This window comes from Portunus trituberculatus, chromosome 21 (genome assembly GCF_017591435.1).
Source record: "Portunus trituberculatus isolate SZX2019 chromosome 21, ASM1759143v1, whole genome shotgun sequence".
NCBI classification, from domain to species: domain Eukaryota; kingdom Metazoa; phylum Arthropoda; class Malacostraca; order Decapoda; family Portunidae; genus Portunus; species Portunus trituberculatus.
Genome location: NC_059275.1, coordinates 15,222,034 through 15,241,774, shown reverse-complemented (window position 1 = coordinate 15,241,774; position 19,741 = coordinate 15,222,034). Strand labels below are relative to the sequence as shown.

Here is a 19,741-nt window from a genome sequence, read left to right as displayed (position 1 = left end):
GAAAATAAAGATAATGATGGTCACTAACAATAAAATACAAAAGTCAACAATAATCAAATTCTAGCAACTGATTATTTTAAAAAATATAAAAAATTCTTCCTAGAAAAGAGGCAAACACAATGCATTACAATAAAGATGAATGGAATGTATTGCAAAAACAAAATATACAACAGTCTATAGTAATTTTCCTGCAATCTCTCTCATTTCTGTGTGGGATTGCTGTTTCTCACTAGTCTTTTTCATAAGCCTCCTCTGCACTCAAGTCTCTCTCTCTCTCTCTCTCTCTCTCTCTCTCTCTCTCTCTCTCTCTCTCTCTCTCTATCTGCACAGTCCCTCCACCTCTTCCTCAGCCTGCCTAGTCTCCTTCCATTCCTTCTCTTAATGTGTCTAAACCAATGCATTGTCTTTTCTTACATTCTCTTCAACACCTCCATTACTTCAGCTGTTCCTCATATTAGTAGTTCCTCACTCTATCCATCCCTGCACCTCGAGCATCCACCTTCACATGCTCACCTCTGCAACACCCAGTAGTAATCAACAACTTGACTCATACAGAATTAATCCATCTCCTGCTGCTGCTACCTTGAAAGAGAATGTAAGGTTATGAATGAAGTAAGCAGAGTGGATAGGTACAGTTATGGAATGTGCATCAAAGCAATGTAATATATAACACAAGACATAACACATAACTGGAAAAGCAACTCCAGCTTAAGAATGAACCAAAAAAAGGAATGCATAGAAATAAAGTTATAGAATGTTCACCAAATAAATTAATAACAACTCAATATAGGAGTAAAGATAACACCAGGTTTAGAATGAAGCAAACAGAATGCATAGGAATAAAAACTTGTGGAATGTGCGTTGAAACAAACCACTGACGGCGTGATACATGACATAAGAGGTTCAACAACAACCAGACTCGTGTTCTTACTTGTTATCTCGACGCAGAGGTGCTGGGAAGGTAAGGTGAGGGTGCGGGCACACCTGAGCCCACCTGTCTCTCCCTCCCCGCCAGGTGCAGCGAGGCAAACCACCGCCACTCACACAGACACACACACTCACCAACTTCACGCCACTGACAAAAAGTAACTCACCACAACTTCACCCCGCGGTTCTGTGACACTTAACACACTTTTCTGAGGAGGGAGTCGCGCCGCAGCACCTCACACGCGCCCACGGGACTCAGATATACTTCTCCTCGCCGCTACGTGCTGGCTTGGCTCATTTTATCTCGCACGACCCTGTCTAAGTTCCTCCGCTGGCCAGGCATCACGCGTTGCCATGGCGACGTGACCGCCCAGCTGTTCTGTCACCACTCCTCCCATTGGTCCACAGTTACAGACACGTCCTCTCATTGGCTCTCGCCTCTCTCGTTGTCCCTCAATCCAAATGTCAACAAACAAAATATTTCTCCTTGAATTGTAACCTGCCGGCATACATACTTTTCCGTCTCCATAGTTGGATGTGTGATAGTACACGGATATTTCTTTGTTACTGGTCTTGAATATTACCCAAACATATTTTACCTATAGTACTTTCTACAACTGTCTTGCAGTTATATAGTTGTTTTTTCCCTGTACATATACATAAGTTTGTAATTTTGCTGTGATACAGCAGGTCAATAAGCTAATAAGTAACCAACATATACATACATTACTCAGACTCGCAAATGCGCACTCGTGCATGCACACCTCAGCAAATCTTTTATTTCCTCCAGTCTGCTGTTCACTGGTACACTCAGGCTGCTAAGTCTAGCTTTCTTACTACAATCTACCTAAAATTTCTTAGTGGGAACTTGGAAAAGCGCAGGAAGATGTGGAGTAGTGCTTACTTACTCAGGATTTCCCAGATCTGAGTGGAGGACTTTTTCCCCCCTTATCTTTTCCTGACGTTTCCTTTTCATGAACATTTCGCTTCTCCCTCCTCCAGCTTCCACAATTTCTACACATAATCAAACCACCAGTCTAACATATAATTTAACTGTACCTGAGCCTTTAACAGCTGTTTTTCTTTTTCTTTTGTCAGAGCTTCGTTATATCAAATAGTATATCCAGAGAGGAAAAACGTCCACAAGGGAGCATATCCCGAGGGGAATCTACCAATGGAATTCTCATCTTTATGCTTATTAGCAACAAGATCATGTACAATATATGATGAGCAGCATATACAATCACCTCAGTCTTAAACATGTTTCAGATATCAATTTTATATAATTATACTACATGAGTATATGCAACTCACACCACCTGCTGTAGGGATACAATATTCTTTATATGCCATTGTATTGCTTTTTTAATCTCCTTGAGGTTGGTACATAGAGACAGCAACAGCAGTGTGGCCTTAAGTCATTATAGCCATCAATACCACTATGTGCAGTAACATTAATGACACCACAGAATGTGCATGAGTTGAATGAAAAGACAAGCAACAGTGCTGCAAGTCACAGTGAACCAGTCAATCATGACTCATATCATTACTATATTGCTGATATCACATGTCACACCTGACAGTTATTTTGTCCATACACATCATACTCTGAATTCACTTGAATATTTCATGATGAAGTTTTCTAGACAAAAGTTGCATCATGTTGCATTAGCTGATATATGGCACAGCTCAAGCAGAATCAAGATGTCTATTGTGCAAAAAGAATTATGTACATATGATTTCTTGTGTTTCATCACAATGTTTGCAGATGTATCTAAAAAGATAATCAGGCTTTATGGTTTATTATGATATAGTAATATATTGTGACAAAATATTTTCAACAAAATTTAAGCTGTGATTTGCTTTTTATCATTGTTACAAGCACTATTTACAATTCTACACACAGCATACCTTCTGGATGATAACTGTATACAAAAAAAAAAAAAAAAAAAAAAAAAAAAAAAAAAAAAGCATAACTGAAAATATTCTAAAGATTACGTTGATTTAAGCGGCAGAGTGACAACACAGGACTCCAGTAGTCATCATCAGTTCCTTCAGACCAAAGAAAAGATCACTGAATAATGAAATATACATGAAGTGACTTACAACCACTCCGAGTTAATAAACTCAACCGAAAAGAAAAGCATAGTGGGCATGTATGTTCTATGCCATCCTAAGAGCTGCAAACAACAGTAGTCTTTCTTTTTCTCCCTCTCACACACACACACACACACACACACACACACACACACACACACACACACACACACACACACACACACACACACACACACACACACACACACACCCTTGCTGATGCCTAGTCATATGTACTTGAAATCAACAAGTCTAATAATATCAAAGCTTTAAGTATGCTGCTGTATCCACCTTTCTTTTTCCTGTCTAAAACATTCCTTTCATGGCAACACCTCTTCAGATTTGGGTACTTTACCACATGAAATATATCAGTATGCAGTACTATGCTAGACACTTATTTGACCTGTTTTTTTGTTGTTTTGATTTTTCTCAACACTCTATATTCCTTCTACATGCATTGTAACAGACTTGTCGATCCTTCGTAGCAAGGGTAAACACTTTCAAAACTTCACAAAATGAGGGAATTCTGGCCACCACCACTGATGTCCCCAGCTCACAACATACATCATTAATCACATTCCACACAAGGAACAGAGGTTTCAGTGTGGAGGCTGTACCTCATAAAGTCTCCACCTGGCCACTGATTCAAGGCTTACACCTCTTCATCAAATAAAATGTTTTGTCTTGTTTGTTTAATTTTACTATATATATGTATAAAATGTCCTTAAATATTAAGATAAATTATTTCTGTGACACATGGCTGATAGTCAGTCAGAAGGAGCACTGAGCTGACTTGACTGGATAAAAGAGGCATCTTTGACATAAATGACAGAACATACAGAGTTCCTGATATGTAAATATATCACGCAAGTTCTGTCATTCATGAGTTTCTTTCAGTTATACTTTAACCATTCTTGCTCATGAACCTACCAGCAAACAGCTTATGTCAATAGAGTTTTACAGGCACACATTCATCATGGATGTTGAACCCAGTATACCTGACATCAGGTAAGTGGTCAATGTGTCTGTAAATCATATTCCCATGCACAATGCAATAAGCTGAAGAGCACAGGCCTCATCTTGTGATAATTGCTATGTGTTATTTTTATGTGACTGCAATGTATTTAGATGAGTAGATATATTCATTAATGCATAGTTTAAATATCATTTTGCTCTAAAGTATGTGAACAATAAAATATTTCATGTAACATGCAACAAATTGTAGGAGCAATTTTCTAACTCTGTCCTCCCTGGATTGCTCACTAAGTTAGGATGAGGCCAGTGGTGCACACTATATATGCACAAACATTTGAGGCCCGGTCAGCCCATATATCACTTTGGATCACACTAAACACCACTGCATTCCTCAAAGGTAATTCTCTATGCAGGTAACTTTGAAACCAAAGTTTAATATGGAAGTCTTAAAGTAAAAATGAAAAGTAAAAATGATTAAGGCTACATGTCACAAATAAATTCAGCTACAAAAGGCAAATATAAAACTTGGCTAGTACATGATGCAAACATCTAAGGAAGGAAAAAAAAAAAAGTACTGCAACAAAATCAAAGGGAAAAAAGTAGTATTCCAAATGTGGAATGCTTCATAGAAATACAGAGCATACACAGTAGATCCCTGAAGCTGCATCCACCCAGCAGCCACAGCAGCACCTTCACATCACACTGCACACACTACAACCCAACATGATCAGTTACTCACACACTAGTAATAAAATTGCAAACTAAGCATAAAGATTGGCAAAAAAGTTTAAGTATAAGCTTCTCTTTATGATATACCAAGGGAAGGCTCACTATTGTGGAGGATGGGGTTGTGGTGGGTAGGGATAGTTAGGGTAGGGCTGCTGAGGGTAAGGCGGGTACCCTGGCTGTGCAGGCGGCTGTTGCTGCTGTGGTTGGAAGTAAGGATAGTACCCCTGAGGCATGGGTGTGTACACTGGATAGCTCTGGTACACATACCCTTGAGGAGCTGGCATCCCTGTAGGATTGACAGGGTAAGGCAGACCTCCTGGCTGAGGGGCACCATACATCTGAGGGGCATGAGGGGCCTGCATATGGGGTGCCCCAGGTTGCTGTGCTGGTGGTGCTCCTGGCTGAGGCGCTGCTGGCTGTGGAGCACCCTGGTAAGGGTTAGGAACAGTGGGTGGGGGAGGGCGGGGAGGAGGAGACTTGGCAGCAGCATCCTGATGGTGGGCTGGGGTGTTGGGAGTGGTGCCCACCTTCATGTTAGCCAAGCCCTGCGTCAGGTCCCGCATCAGTTCTTCCTTTTCTGTGCGGCGAGCAAAGCAGAAGTCATTGATCTTTCCTTGGAAATTAACCAACAGCTGGGTGAGGTCATTGTAGAACTTTGTGCCCTCTGTAAGATTACTGCGCAGCTCATTGAAGGTATCGTAGGCAGCTGCCAGCTTCATCAGCATGGCTTCCCGTTCACCACCAACACCTGTTGCAGCTTTACAGAAGTCAGCATGAGCTTCCTGAATATTTTTCACCAAGCCTTCCTGGCGGTCCAAGCTTTCTTTCACCTGTAAACAAACATAATATTAATGAAAATCATTCATGATTATCAAGAAATACGAGCCACATCTCTATCACATGCCTGGTTCTTCACACTTTTGGAACACAGAACAACGCACCTGTTTCTGCAGGGGGCCAAACAGACGACCTAAACTTTCTGTGGAAATGGCAACTTCATTGATGGTTCCATCCTGCGACAGTGCATTCAGGAACTCGTCTTTCATATCTGCATTGGCACTCTTCAGCTCACACTCTATGGCATCCCTCTCAGCCTGCAACATAAAAGTCGTGTCTTCACCCAACATACACAATAAAACAACCTCATCCCCCAATCCACAGTCAACACCCACTTACTTTCCTGAATCCACCAAAGCTCACAGATGCTTACCTTGAGAGTCTCAACATCCTCCATCAGCTGCTTGAGCCTCTGAATGGCTGGATTGCTGCCATTGTCACTGGCCCCAGCAGAGGGTAGAGAAGCAGCCAAGTTTTCAGGGCCAGCTGAGAGCAAGTCCATTCCTTCCTTATGTTTGTCATATTTCTCTCGGATGGTGGTGTCTGCTGATACTGCCGTATCTATCACATTCCTGCACAAACAAAAGGAAAGAATCTTTCAAGTGATGCTTTAGTTATAGAAAGGTTATGTGCCAATTAATAGCTGTAACTAATGACTAGTAGTACCCTCACCCACCTTATTGACCTTTCGAAGGTAAGGTTAAAATAGAAATTATCAAATAAAAAGTTATAAAAACTTCTACAGAAATTCTTTAAGGACTAGAAATTTTCAGATGAGCTGTTGAGTCCTAACCTGTACTTCTGAGCATTGGTCTGGAAGGTTCCTGTGAGCTTGTCTGAGGGTGTCCTGGTCCACCGTTCCTTGAACTGAGTACGCAGTTGGTTGTCTGACTCCTTCTCTTCAGTCAGCTGCCTTTCACACTCCTCCAGCAACTCTCTGTTCCTTGTGAGCAGCTCTGGCAGCTCCTTGATCATCTTGTCAAGAGCCTTAAAGAGAAAGTATTGTTATTGTACTATGCACTCAACTGCTTCTTCATTCTTAAAGTAAAATGTCATGCTATTTAATTTTTTTGTACATAATATCAAAAATCATGAAAAGGTACTCAAATAGCATGCCACAGAAATAAAAATAGGACTGATTTGCTTCTTGCTGATATTACATAGCATGACATTTCTTGAACAAGCACTGCATTCTATAAAAATCAGTTATAAACATGAATTCTTATATTCATACCCTGAAGCATTCCTCAAAATCACATTAATATTAGTTTATTCAACCCACCTGAACACCTCCAGCCTGGGCAACAGAGGCAGACTTCTCACGCAGGGACTGAGGAACCTTCTCTCCTCCGACATCTTCAATGGCTGCTGGCAGGTTGAGGGAGGCCAGGATAGAGTTGAGCAGCTGCGTGCTCTCCCTCAGCTTGCCAATCTCCATGCTGACAATCTCCTGCTTGCGGGTGTCGTTGGCTGCCAGGGCCTGCTGGACACTCACAGGTACTAAGGTCTCAAACAAGTCAGTGAAGTTAGCACTGAACTTCTCAGGCACTGGTGTTGCCTTGGCCACAGCAGCCTTGTCTATGCCTGCCAGGGACTTGAACTGGAAGGGAGAGTCATCCATCAACTTTTACTGTAATACTGCAATTCCATTCATAGCTGCCCTATAATACAATGCTGCAACTTTTAAACCATTGTAGCCTCTGTATAGAAGGAGCATTATTGCAACAAAAAATTTTCATGCTTTACAGGCCACTTGAGAAAATAATAGGTAAAGGAATATCATCAACAAACTAAGCAGAGATGTTACTATTGATGCTAATGATGACTTGTGGCATATAAAGTAAAGGACACTCAAGTATCTTACATCAGGCACAGCCTCATGATAGATGAAGTTGTTGTCCTTCACAGCCTCATCCAGCGACCGCTGTGCACGGCCAATGTTCTCCTCAAAGAGGCTTGGGTCCCCAGCACGGGTCTGGGCCGTCTTGAACAGCTCCATAGCATGTTTGAGTCGAGCAATCTCCTCACCCACCGTCTTCTTGCTGTTACATACCTGAAGATGGTACCACACTATTACACGAGAAGCACATGGATTTAATTGTTTCATTAACATGCATGACCAGGATTAGAGACAGGCAAGACATTGTGAAGGAAAAATTATAAACACATTTCTCCATCAGTAAAAGTCTTCTGAGGATCTAACAAGGGAAATTTACATATGAAAACAATATTAAATTAAATGAGAAAAAATATGAATGAAGAGAGTGGAGGCATCAACAAAATAGCTACATGGAAACACTGAGTATCCATCCTGAAATCCATGATAAGTATTAGTCTGAGGCAGCACTCACTCTGCTCTGGTGGTACTCAGCCAGGGCATGGTAGCCGGCCTGCCTGCCTGCCACACGAGGGATCCAGTCACGGTCCCACAGCCCTTTCAGAGTCTCCCTTTGGAGGTGCTTCAAAGCTTCACCAAACAAATCTTCACACTGGGAACAGAGTTTGGCCACCACCATGTCCTTCATACGACCTACAAGACAAACACTTCATCAGTACCTCTCATTTCCATGTTGATGGTCATTAGCTGCATGCAACACCTCTCTATATCCTCTCTCTCTCAGTATTTAAATGTAATTAATAGGAAGACTGCAAGCACACAACATTCAATAATGTAAGGGAAGCTCTACAAAAGAGCAGAAATAGGAAGAAAAGACCAACTGAAGTGTCAGTCTCCAAAGGAAAGTCAACAGGATCATGCAAAATTAGAAAAGTATTCTAAGATTCCAGTACATACCATTGATGGCCTTAACAGCAATCACCTCCTGCGCCTGAGCCACACAAAGACTGGACAGTGCCGTCAGTGTCTCAGGCTGCAGGTCTGGTGTGGGCTCCTGCAGCACTGCTGAGTGGACAATGCCCTTCAGGTGGTTGAAGATTCCTGCAGCACTCTGGGGAGGTACCACGAACACCATTAGCATCACCAGCACACCGTCATCCCAATACTTCGCATGCAAAGACTGACTGCAATAATATATCATAGTGGTAAGAACTATGTTATGTTCTTAGGAAATTCCCAAACAAACCTGGAACAACTTTGCACTGAGCTTCAGGGCATCATCTGAGGTGAAATTTTGCGCTGCAGCAACCTGGGTCTGCAGGGCAGCGATGTTGTAGAGCACACACACCTTCTCGTATGACAACGAGGCCACCGCTGTACAGGAGCCAGGGGATAGTGAGGTTATGGTTGCAAACACACAGCACAACAAAACTCACTACTAAGTCCTGACATAAGCTAACTACTGTAATATTCTGAAGAGATCTATGATGTTGTCAGTAAATCAAAGTGTCCTGATGTAATAACCTAAGATGTGTCATATTCCAGAAAGAGTAGACTAGTACCTCCACTCAATCTCTGGCCACAGCATATAGGACAGAATGGCCAATCACTTAGTTCACCATCAACTTTCCCAACCACTGTTGATCAGTAACCATTCTTTAGCTGGCTACACACAGTAGACAATCACTTCAGCACAGACATTTACATCAACTATCAGGATGAAGCACCAGAACTTACTGAGGCTGATACGGCCGCCAAAGATGGATCCCTTGTCGAAGGCATCTTTCCATTTGAAGGGAATCTGTATCTCTGATGGAGGGATCTTGGACTCCAAGGCAACAATCTGGTCATAATATCTGCAGGAAAACCATGAATAAAACTTGCTATTATTCAGCTACTCAAAAGTTTGTATGTTATAAAACAGATCCTTACGTACAACAAACATCAACTCTTTATATGTATATACTCATGACATTCATAAATTATGAAGAGAAAAGGTGATATAATATAAATGTTTTAATTTATAAAGAAAATGGATTTCCCAATAAAAATACATGTTGACCAAACTAACTCAGTTCATCTCCATCTGGTCTAGGATTTTCACTGACTATAACACTGACTATAACAGAGTCCATGACCTCTTAGCTTTTTTTTTTTTTTTTTTTTTCCCGTAGGGAAGAGGGCCAGCCAAGGGCAAAAAAAAAAAAAAGAAAGTTAGAAAAAGGCCCACTGGCTCTCCAAAGACTTCAAAAAGTGCCAAAACCGTCAGCCAGAATTAAGGGAGCAAATGCCTCGATACCTCCCTCTTAAAAGAAGACAAGTTGTAGGAATTCGGAAATACAGATGCAGGGAGGGAGTTCCAGAGTTTACCAGTGAAAGGGATGAATGATTGAGCGTACTGGTTAACTCTTGCATTAGAAAGTTGGACAGAATAGGGATGAGAGGAAGAAGAAAGCCTTGTGCAGCGTGGCTGCAGGAGGAGGGGAGGCATGCAGTTAGCAAGATCAGTAGAACAGTTACCATGAAAATAGCGATAAAATATAGAAAGGGATGCAACATTTCGGCGGTGAGAAAGAGACTGAAGACAGTTAGTCAGAGGAGGGAGTTGATGAGACGAAGAGCTTTCGATTCCACCCTATCAAGCAAAGCTGTGTGACTGGAACCCCCCAAACATGCGAAGAGTACTCCATACAGGGACGGATAAGGCCCTTATACAGAGTAAGCAGTTGGAGGGCGAGAAAAACTGTCGGAGACGCCTCAGAACACCTAACTTCATAGAAGCTGTTTTAGCAAGAGATGAGATGTGAAGTTTCCAGTTAAGATTATGAGCAAAGGACAGACCGAGGATATTCATTGTGGAAGAGGAGACAGTTGAGTGTCATTGAAGAAGAGGGATAGTTGTCTGGAAGGTTGTGTCGAGTTGATAGATGGAGGAATTGAGTTTTGAGGCATTGAAAACTACTAGATTTTCTCTGCCCCAATCGGAAATCTTAGAAAGATCGGAAGTCAGGCGTTCCGTGGCGTCCCGCGTGATCTGTTGATTTCCTGAAGGGTTGGACGTCTCTGAAAGAACGTGGAAAGATGTAGGGTGGTATCATCAGCGTAGGAGTGGATAGGGCAAGAAGTTTGGTTAAGAAGGTCATTAATGAATAATAGAAAGAGAGTGGGTGACAGGACAGAACCCTGAGGAACACCACTATTAATAGGTTTAGGAGAAGAACAGTAGCCGTCTACCACAGCAGCAATAGAGCGGTCGGAAAGGAAACTTGAGATAAAGTTGCAGAGAGAAGGATAGAAGCCGTAGGAGGGCAGTTTTGAAATCAAAGCTTTATGCCAGACTCTATCAAAAGCTTTTGATATGTCTAACGCAACAGCAAAAGTTTCACCGAAATCTCTAAAAGAGGATGACCAAGACTCAGTAAGGAAAGCCAGAAGATCACCAGTAGAGCGACCTTGACGGAAGCCATACTGGCGATCAGACAGAAGATTGTGAAGTGACAGATGTTTGAGAATCTTCCTATTCAGGATAGATTCAAAAACTTTAGACAAGCAAGAGATTAAAGCTATAGGACGGTAGTTTGAGGGGTTAGAACGGTCACCCTTTTTAGGAACAGGCTGAATGTAGGCGAACTTCCAGCAGGAAGGAAAGGTAGAAGTCGATAGACAAAGTTGGAAGAGTTTGGCCAGGCAAGGTGCAAGCACAGAAGCACAGTTTTTGAGAACAATAGGAGGGACCCCATCAGGTCCATAAGCCTTCCGAGGGTTTAGGCCAGCAAGGGCATGGAAAACATCATTACGAAGAATTTTGATTGTAGACATGAAATAGTCAGAGGGAGGAGGAGAGGGAGGACAAGCCCAGAATCGTCCAAGGTGGAGTTGTGAGCAAAGGTTTGAGAAAAGAGTTCAGCTTTAGAGACAGAAGAGATGGCAGTGGTGCCATCAGGATGAAATAAAGGAGGAAAGATGAAGAAGTGAAGTTATTTGAGATGTTTTTGGCTAGATGCCAGAAGTCACGAGGAGAGTTTGAGTTTGAAAGATTTTGACATTTCCTATTTATGAAAGAGTGTTTGGCAAGTTGAAGAACAGACTTGGCATGATTCCGGGCAGAGATATAAAGTGCATGAGATTCAGGAGATGGAAGGCTCAAGTACCTTTTGTGGGCAACCTCTCTATCATGTATAGCACGAGAACAGGCTGAGTTAAACCAAGGTTTAGAAGGTTTAGGTTGAGAAAAGAATGAGGAATGTACGCCTCCATGCCAGATACTAACACCTCTGTTATGCGTTCAGCACAAAGAGATGGGTCTCTGACACGGAAGCAATAATCATTCCAGGAAAATCAGCATAATACCTCCTCAGGTCCCCCCAACTGGCAGAGGCAAAATGCCAGAGGCACCTTCGCTTTGGGAGATCCTGCGGAGGGATTGGAAAAATAGGACAAGATACAGAAATGAGATTGTGATCGGAGGAGCCCAACAGAGATGAAAGGGTGACAGCATAAGCAGAAGGGTTAGAGGTGAGGAAGAGATCAAGAATGTTGGGCGTGTCTCCAAGACGGTCAGGAATACGAGTAGGGTGTTGCACCAGTTGGAGGATAGCAAAGTTGAAGGCTAGTTCACCAGGGTGGTCAGTGAAGGGAGAGGAAAGCCAAAGCTGGTGGTGAACATTGAAATCTCCAAGAATGGAAATCTCAGCGAAAGGGTAGAGGGACAAAATGTGCTCCACTGTGCTGTTGCTGTGAGGCAAATGTGCTAACCCTTATGCTCCTGGGTTGTTATCTTGATAAAAACAGATAATACATCAATAGTAATAAAAGCATTATCTTATCAGGGATATTACCTGTACCCTTAATTTTAGGAAGCAATTTCTTTCACTGCAATGATTTATCTGTTTCAATTGATAAATACATTGAGTATATATATTATACACTTCTGTATAGAATGGTTCCTAGTTTTCAAAATAAATTCAATACAAATCTGGCAATTCATTGACAAAGAGTCAAATATATATAAGTACAGACATCCAAAGACCTGCAACCTCCAGGGACAAAGACAAACACAGAACACCATCCTGTTCTCCAAAAATTAATAGTAATAAATATAAAAAAAAATAAATAAAAGCATTCCCATTCTTTCCTATTTGAATCATCTAAGCAGAAGTAGGATAAAATAGGACGAGACATGACTAGACATGCTAACTGTGATCTAACCAATAGGTGCAGCTGTCATAAAACATGGAACAATCAACTTGACATGACAGTGTTGGCCGTGTCATGTCACAACAATCATACATGACACTGTTACTAGCAGTAGTGGTGACAACTGATTCCCATTTTAAACTTTTAATGGGAGACAATCACAGCGAGTTTCACCTCCTTTGTCAGAACAATGAAATGAGAACGACACCCAGGTCAGGAAACACAATCCAGCCACCACAACCTCGAGGAAGGACAGGGAAAAGACACACGACAAGAGGAGGCGCTACTGAGGAAGGGGCGAACACGTGACACTGAGGGGTTGGCAGATCCGCCTCACCTGTACAGGGTCTCCAGGGATGATTCATGGTTATCTAGAGTCCTGCACACCGCCGAGTTCCGCAGCTTAGCCAGGTCGTTGATAGCACTCACGTAGCTCTCTTGGTCCGCTGTCTGATAGCGAGAGGTTATCAAATTTTTCAGCGGCTTTAGGACATCAATGTCTGATGCCTTTTTCAAGGGAACGCCAAAAGTGTCCGCCGCAGTAGTCATCCTGGCGAGGGTGTGCAGGAACTGCCGAGCGCTGCCGTGACGTCAGATCTAAACAAATGGTGAGAGACTCGTTGTCAAACTGTCATCTCAGCAACTGACCAAATATTACTGGTAAATTAGCAAAAGTTATACAGATTTCTTACTAAAACTTAAGACTATTTTGTTCTTTAAATCTAGTGCTTCTTTCAAATAAACAAGTAGCGAGGAAGATACATTAATTGGCTCACAGCTAGTCTCCGAGCCTCAGTTAACCGCACGTTTATATCATTTCCGTAGATTCCTTCCCATTTTCATTGGTCTATTCACATCATATGACTTTGACTCAAGTGAGTCACTTAGCCTTAGTAACTATCAGTTCTCATCACTTCATGCCACCGTTTGAAGCAAATTTGAGATACATGACCTTGTTAGACTTTTATCATAATGAACGAGTTTTGTATACTATGCATTAGTTTCTTTTCTTGCTTTCTTAAAATCGCTGTAATCTAATAGTGTGTAATGACTATAAAGTTAGCCCGCCGCGCTCAACAATCTTCTCTCAAGACAATAATGAATGCATAATGCTGTGTCAAACACCATGGGCGTCGGGCGGGACCATTCCCGCCGGGCATGGGGACTGGGAGCCGTGGGCGGCGAGAGGGTCGCGGGAAGGTGGATTGGGTGCGCCCGGCCTTGAGAATCTCAGGCCTGAGATAAACCGTTGTGAAATCCTTTGTCACTTTCTTTCCTCTAGGTTGAAGATCTTTCGATATTTCCTAGAATTATGATATTGAACTTTATAAGGAAGTGTAGTTTTTTTTTTTATGCCTTCACTTGATCAGTTTGTTAGTTATGTACGACAACGAGTGTTATTATATTATACAATGCATTACCTGTTTAGGGAACCCTTTATTTTCATAGGTAAGCGCTGAGAGTAACGGCTGCGAGGAATAAGACTGACTCTGTTCTAGAGTAACGGCAGGTTTTCCTCACGATTACTATAGTGTATGCGCTCTTTGTGGAAGGCAAGGAAAGGACTAGCTGATAGTAGTGATGAGCGCGCACCGACATGTAAAAGGGCACCCTCAGCTCAGCAGGGGAGACGTTACAAAGGACGTACATGCAGGTGCCATGCTGTTCGATGTCTCTAGGAGGAGGCGGACGAAAAATGTGTAGCCTGTCACACAAGATTATGATGATGATGATATTGACGATGTATGACCTCTCGATCTTTCCCAGTCTCGCACCCCAGAGATCGTTCTCGTAGCACGCCCACCTGGCATTGTTTAACGAGACGATAACGAAGTGGATGAACTTGATAGTCTCTGTGGATCTCTTTGTCTACCTTAAGAATTCCCTCTGCGCCAAGAAATCTTAGCCGATCAGCCCTCACTCACATAAATCCAAATCCTTAAAATACTCAAAATTAACCTTAACACTCAAGATACCACATAGCACCTCAGTCTACCCTTAAATACATCCTTATTTTCTACATTTACAAAGACCCGTCCTCGAGGCAGGGATTAGTTTCATGACATTGAAGTTGCACACCGTTCATCTTCACGGAGGCGACGCACCGGACGACGGACGCGTCCTGTCCACTATTACACCCACATCCGTTTTAAGACTGCACTTTGAGTATCATATGCGTTTACCTTGAACTATACCAAACACAATATTCTGAAACATTCTTTTGTATAACACTGATCATATTATTCCAACATCGCAAGCACTGAAGCTCGTAAATGTTTCTGGTAATGTTATGCATTTGGAGAATATAAATATGTGGATTCTGTCACATTAGAGGAGTAGGAGTGGAGGCAACGTTAGCACCGAGACGTGGGCAAGTTCTAAGGTGGGGACTGATATCCTTTGGCTCGAAACATCTCTAGATCAGCGCGTAACTTCAGTGTGCGTTGTTGTTCCATGGGTGCGTGGCATGGACCTCCTCCACACCTAACTCATCCTTTGAAAAAAAAAAAAAAAAAAAAATAATAATAATAATAATAAAAAAGTAATAAATAAATAAATAAATAAAAATAAAATAAATAAATAATGATGCGTGAATATGTAGTAAAGCCAATAGAAATAGTGATGCTAAATGCAGCCGTTCATGTCTAATAAAGGCTGCATACCTAACCACCAAGCACTACCACATGCAGTTGGAAATTATTGACTGAATAAAAAATTGTGGGAGCCGAGAGTAAAGTATTGAATAAAAATAATGCAATCCATCTCAATAAGATATGGGAAATAAGGCTTTCAATAAAAAAAAAGTATAATTTAAAATTTAGATAAATTAATTATGTAACACTTTACTAATTTAATTTCACAAATCAGTACTACATAGGTATTTACATTTCCTTACTTCATCACTGAAATAAAACATTGTTATTTATGTTTTGGTTGACTTCATAAAATACTGAATAATATTACAACTATCCACTCAAACCAAATTGTATCAGCATAATGTTCCAGTCCTTTACTTTAAGGAGTGTTCAGGATAATAAGGATGATCCAGTGGTTCTTCATGGAAGTAAGCTGCCCGACCACATGAGCAACATATTGGACTAGTTGTGAAAAACAGTAATATGAACTGAAATTAGAACAGAAGACATGGGAGAAAGACACTAAGATAGGTGTATGTAGAAATATATGTATTCTGTGGCATATATGTATGTAAGAATATATATTTTGCTTCATGCAGAAGCACTTCTCTATCTAAGTATAATACTTGACTTTGGAACCTTAACCTGAGTACATGGTACTGCACATTATGAATTGTAAGTTGATGGGATGCTTCCAAAAAAAATGACGGATCAATAAACGAGGGAGGCCATCATTAAACCAGGTAAACAGGATCTCTACCATGAGTAACACACTTATCTTTTAAGATAAACTATTATGTACAGTGAAGTGTTTGTGGAAATTTAGCAAAAGCATCCATAAAAAAAAAAAAAAAAAAAGTAACAATATGTAGTTTATGTCATCAATACTACAAACCTTTTGAGATTCTTCACAATTTTTTTTTTTATATAAACTAGACTTGCATGTAAAACTGAACATTATCTTCCTGAACTTAAATCAAACTTTCTAGTGAAACAACACCAATGAAGACAATAATGTATTAATAAATATACTTCAGGCACATGAATATTGCATATATAAACATAAAGTTTGCCATCTTTATACATATTACATGCATGCATTGAAAAAGGAAGACAGGTACCAAGAAGTCTTAAAAACATCAAAATCATTCAGAATCCCAGTTTCTTGGTGGAAGCCTTGGCCTTCATGGAGCGAGTGACACGCATGCAGGGAGAGTAGTCTTTGTGGACAACAGGAGACATGTGCAGCTGTTCCCTGAGGAGTGACGATGCCAGCACCCTCACCTCGTCCCGACCTGGAGACACATGGCACTTAGTGATCAGCCACCTCTCCCTCCCACTACAATACAACACTCATACAAGCTAAGTTATCTGACAAATATTGCATGGCTATTATTCACGTTAATGTCTCAGTGCTTCTACCTATGCTGCTTCATAAGTGGGAGTGGCACCTGACAACACAGAAAAATAAGTAAAGAACTGAAGCCAACAATACCAACCAGGCGTGTGGTGTTTTAGTGCTGCCTTTGTCTTGACTGGCTTGATGGGTGTCTTGAAGGGATTCTCCACCTGCTTCTCCTGGACCTCCTTCAGGGGACTCTTGTTCTCCATACGCACTGCGAAGTGGGATTCCTGCCAAACATGGGACCATTACTCCACAATGAATCATATAATCTTATTCATTACTATCTTGCAAACCTTTCACTCCTCCAATCACACAACATTTGTAAAAGTGCCACACACTCTTTGTATTTTCCCAGGTAAAGTATCTCTTTACGAATGTGTTACTGTATCATTAATTAGCAATGTCAGTGAGAGCTGAACAGAAATAGAACAAAGCTCTCTGCCTCTCCCAGTATCATTTGCCCATAAGCAACTTTTGTCCACTATTACCTTTACATCTCCATTGGCATTTTCTTTTTCTTGCTTAGCTTTGCGGCGCGCTGCTTGAATCATGGCCCGCAGGTCACTGTTTCCCTTTACAGGCTTTGGTGGTCCCATCTTTTTGTTCTCAGTTTTTTTGACGGCAGGTGGCTTCTGCTGGGGGAAAGTGAGATTTGAGGAAGCCCATAATAGACAAATCATTTACCGTCACCATAAGTATCACTTCAGGAAGGAGGGTGAGGTGCACACAGACCTGGCCCAGACCTGCACAGTGTCTAGGCCAAGCCAGCAGAGTCTTACAGTGAGTGGTGGTGCTGATGGCTTGGTTATCACCCAGCCATTCTTCTCCAAGTTCTTAAGCTGACTGAATTTGTTCATTACATCTTCCACCTGTCAGAAAGAAAATGTTAATGTAATCATTCTAAAAGTGAACAGACAGTAGCAAATTAACAAACAATAAACTTCAAACTAATGATAGAAAAAAAAAAAAATAAATAAAATAAATAAATAAATAAAATGAAATTAAATAAAAATGAATAAAAAAAAATAATAAAAAAATAAAAAAAAATATAATATATATATATATATATATATATATATATATATATATATATATATATATATATATATATATATATATATATATATATATATATATATATATATACACACACACACACACACACACACACACACACACACACACACAGGTAACTCGATTTACACGATAGATGCATTCCAAGATTCATTGCGTATTTCAAAATTGGCGTAAAACAAACTTGTAATTCTCATAAGAAACAATAGATAATAGGGGGGATGCGGGATGTGGTCCAAATCGTGTATAAGCAAACTGATCGCACAAATCTAATTAATTATAATATTTTTTTGGTCGCGTATTAACGAAAATGCGTAAATCAAGAGTTACCTGTATACATATCATATATATGTATATATGTACGTATATAAATATATATGTATATATGTGTATATATGTGTATATATATATATATATATATATATATATATATATATATATATATATATATATATATATATATATATACACACACACACACACACACAAGAAGCAAAATTCTATGAAGATTCACATTGTAGGTACCTGGACGTATACAATATCCCAGAAGCCCTGAAGATCCTGACAGGTGACCTCTTTCTCCCCACGCTTCAGTTCGCAATCATCAATGAGGTGAGAGAACTGAGTGAAGCGTTCCTTCATGAGCAGCTCAGCCTGACCTGCACCAACACTTGTATTAGCAACACTCATGAACCTTGCACTGTGGCAGGAACTTGTGCTGGCTCAGGTCATAAAGAATAATATATAATAAAAAAAAGGTGGGACCTCCATTACCTCCAGTGTTTGCCAGGAATATCTTAAAAGGTACAGCTACATAAATCATTACTTTAGGCTCTTTTTTTTTTTAACTGGAAAACATAACAGGATTTTTTTTTATGTAAGAGGGTAAATCTGGCAAAGAGTAACAAAAACAATTAAAATTAGATCCCAATCCCCAGGCAGGTACAAGGGACTTAGCCAAAATTAAAGGGATAATGTCTTGAAACTTTCCTCTTAAATGAGTTCAGGTCATAAGGCAATGAAATACAGGAGATAGGAAAATCTTAAAAGGTATACACACATTATTATCTTAAGTTCTTTCTTTTTAAACTGCATGAAATAACAGGACTTACTGGCTTACAACTACCAATGATGTGATGTGAGTGTAGAATACAGTTTTTTGAAAAGTTATCCAGTACATAAATAAAACCTTTAAATGCATGAAAACTTAAATACTAAATCCACTAAACCACAAAGCAAAACATGGAAAAAGAAACAAAGAATAAGGAGAGGCAGAGGAAGACATCATGAAGCCCACAAACTAACCAACGGCAACCATGATGTCTCCTGAAACATCCTCGGGAATGTCCTGCGTCTCCTTCACCACTCCCTTAAAGTGTCTGCACAGGTTAGTGAGGTTGTTGGTCTCCCTCCTCATATGATCTCGGAAGCCCTCCACACTCATCTTGTTGTTGCTGCTGCTGCTGGGGGAAGGTTTACACAATTTACACATGTTACTAGTTTTCATGTGCTGTCAGTTTAACCCCCTTCAGTACCAAGACATGTTTTCATATTAATTCTGATTATTTTCTGGTATATTATGCACCTTCAGAAACTCATGGGGGGATTAAAATAGTGAAGACTATGGCCATTAATCTTCTGACCTTCACAGACCTTTCCTAATGTCAATAAAATGGTCTAATCATGTACAAATCTCAAGGTAAAAATGTGTCCCAGTACTGAAGGGGTTAATTTCAATCATACAAGATAAACACATGAGCTTTCGCTGCTACATAAAGATCCCTTCATTCAATGGGTGTGCTATGTTTAGTTTATTTTGATAATTTACTCCCCAGGCACTGTCCTAATATACAAGTCTCTCCAGCTCTCCTCATTTCCCGGCTCCCCATTCGCAGCTTTGTGCCATTCCACAACAACAAATTCGTTTTCATCTTACCCACGCATTCACACAGATCCCCAAGCTAGTTCGGGGTAGAGGGTTGGTAGCATCTTTCCGCCACTTTAAATTATCGCATACGCACACAATAG

General features: G+C 40.7%; 2 protein-coding genes across 10 annotated transcripts in view; both read right to left on the bottom strand.

Moving 5' to 3' along the window:
- Positions 1-2,713: 2,713 nt before the first annotated feature.
- On the bottom strand, positions 2,714-13,194 carry LOC123506965 (programmed cell death 6-interacting protein-like). The gene is made up of 11 exons (XM_045259423.1): positions 12,936-13,194; positions 9,140-9,258; positions 8,649-8,776; positions 8,360-8,513; positions 7,917-8,095; positions 7,430-7,618; positions 6,848-7,165; positions 6,359-6,552; positions 5,939-6,137; positions 5,670-5,822; positions 2,714-5,558 (listed from the first exon to the last, which is right to left on the bottom strand). Exons 1-11 carry the CDS (start codon positions 13,145-13,147, stop codon positions 4,830-4,832), a joined length of 2,574 nt encoding a protein of 857 aa, XP_045115358.1. The 5' UTR covers positions 13,148-13,194; the 3' UTR covers positions 2,714-4,829.
- A 2,228-nt stretch (positions 13,195-15,422) lies between these two features.
- LOC123507051 (disks large-associated protein 5-like) overlaps positions 15,423-19,741 on the bottom strand; it is a 4,895-nt gene continuing 576 nt past the window's right edge. For 2 of the 9 annotated variants that reach the window (XM_045259570.1, XM_045259571.1), the window contains exons 2-8: positions 19,650-19,741; positions 19,019-19,176; positions 18,239-18,372; positions 17,419-17,508; positions 17,128-17,274; positions 16,734-16,866; positions 15,423-16,529 (exon numbers count right to left, since the gene is read on the bottom strand). The exon at positions 19,650-19,741 is cut by the window's right edge and continues 14 nt beyond it. In XM_045259570.1, coding sequence (XP_045115505.1) covers positions 16,384-16,529; positions 16,734-16,866; positions 17,128-17,274; positions 17,419-17,508; positions 18,239-18,372; positions 19,019-19,176; positions 19,650-19,657 — 816 coding nt within the window. In that variant the 5' untranslated portion in view covers positions 19,658-19,741 and the 3' untranslated portion in view covers positions 15,423-16,383. The remainder of the gene's footprint in view (positions 16,530-16,733; positions 16,867-17,127; positions 17,275-17,418; positions 17,509-18,238; positions 18,373-19,018; positions 19,177-19,649) is intronic. The other 7 variants (XM_045259573.1, XM_045259574.1, XM_045259575.1 and 4 more) reach the window with 4 other exon arrangements.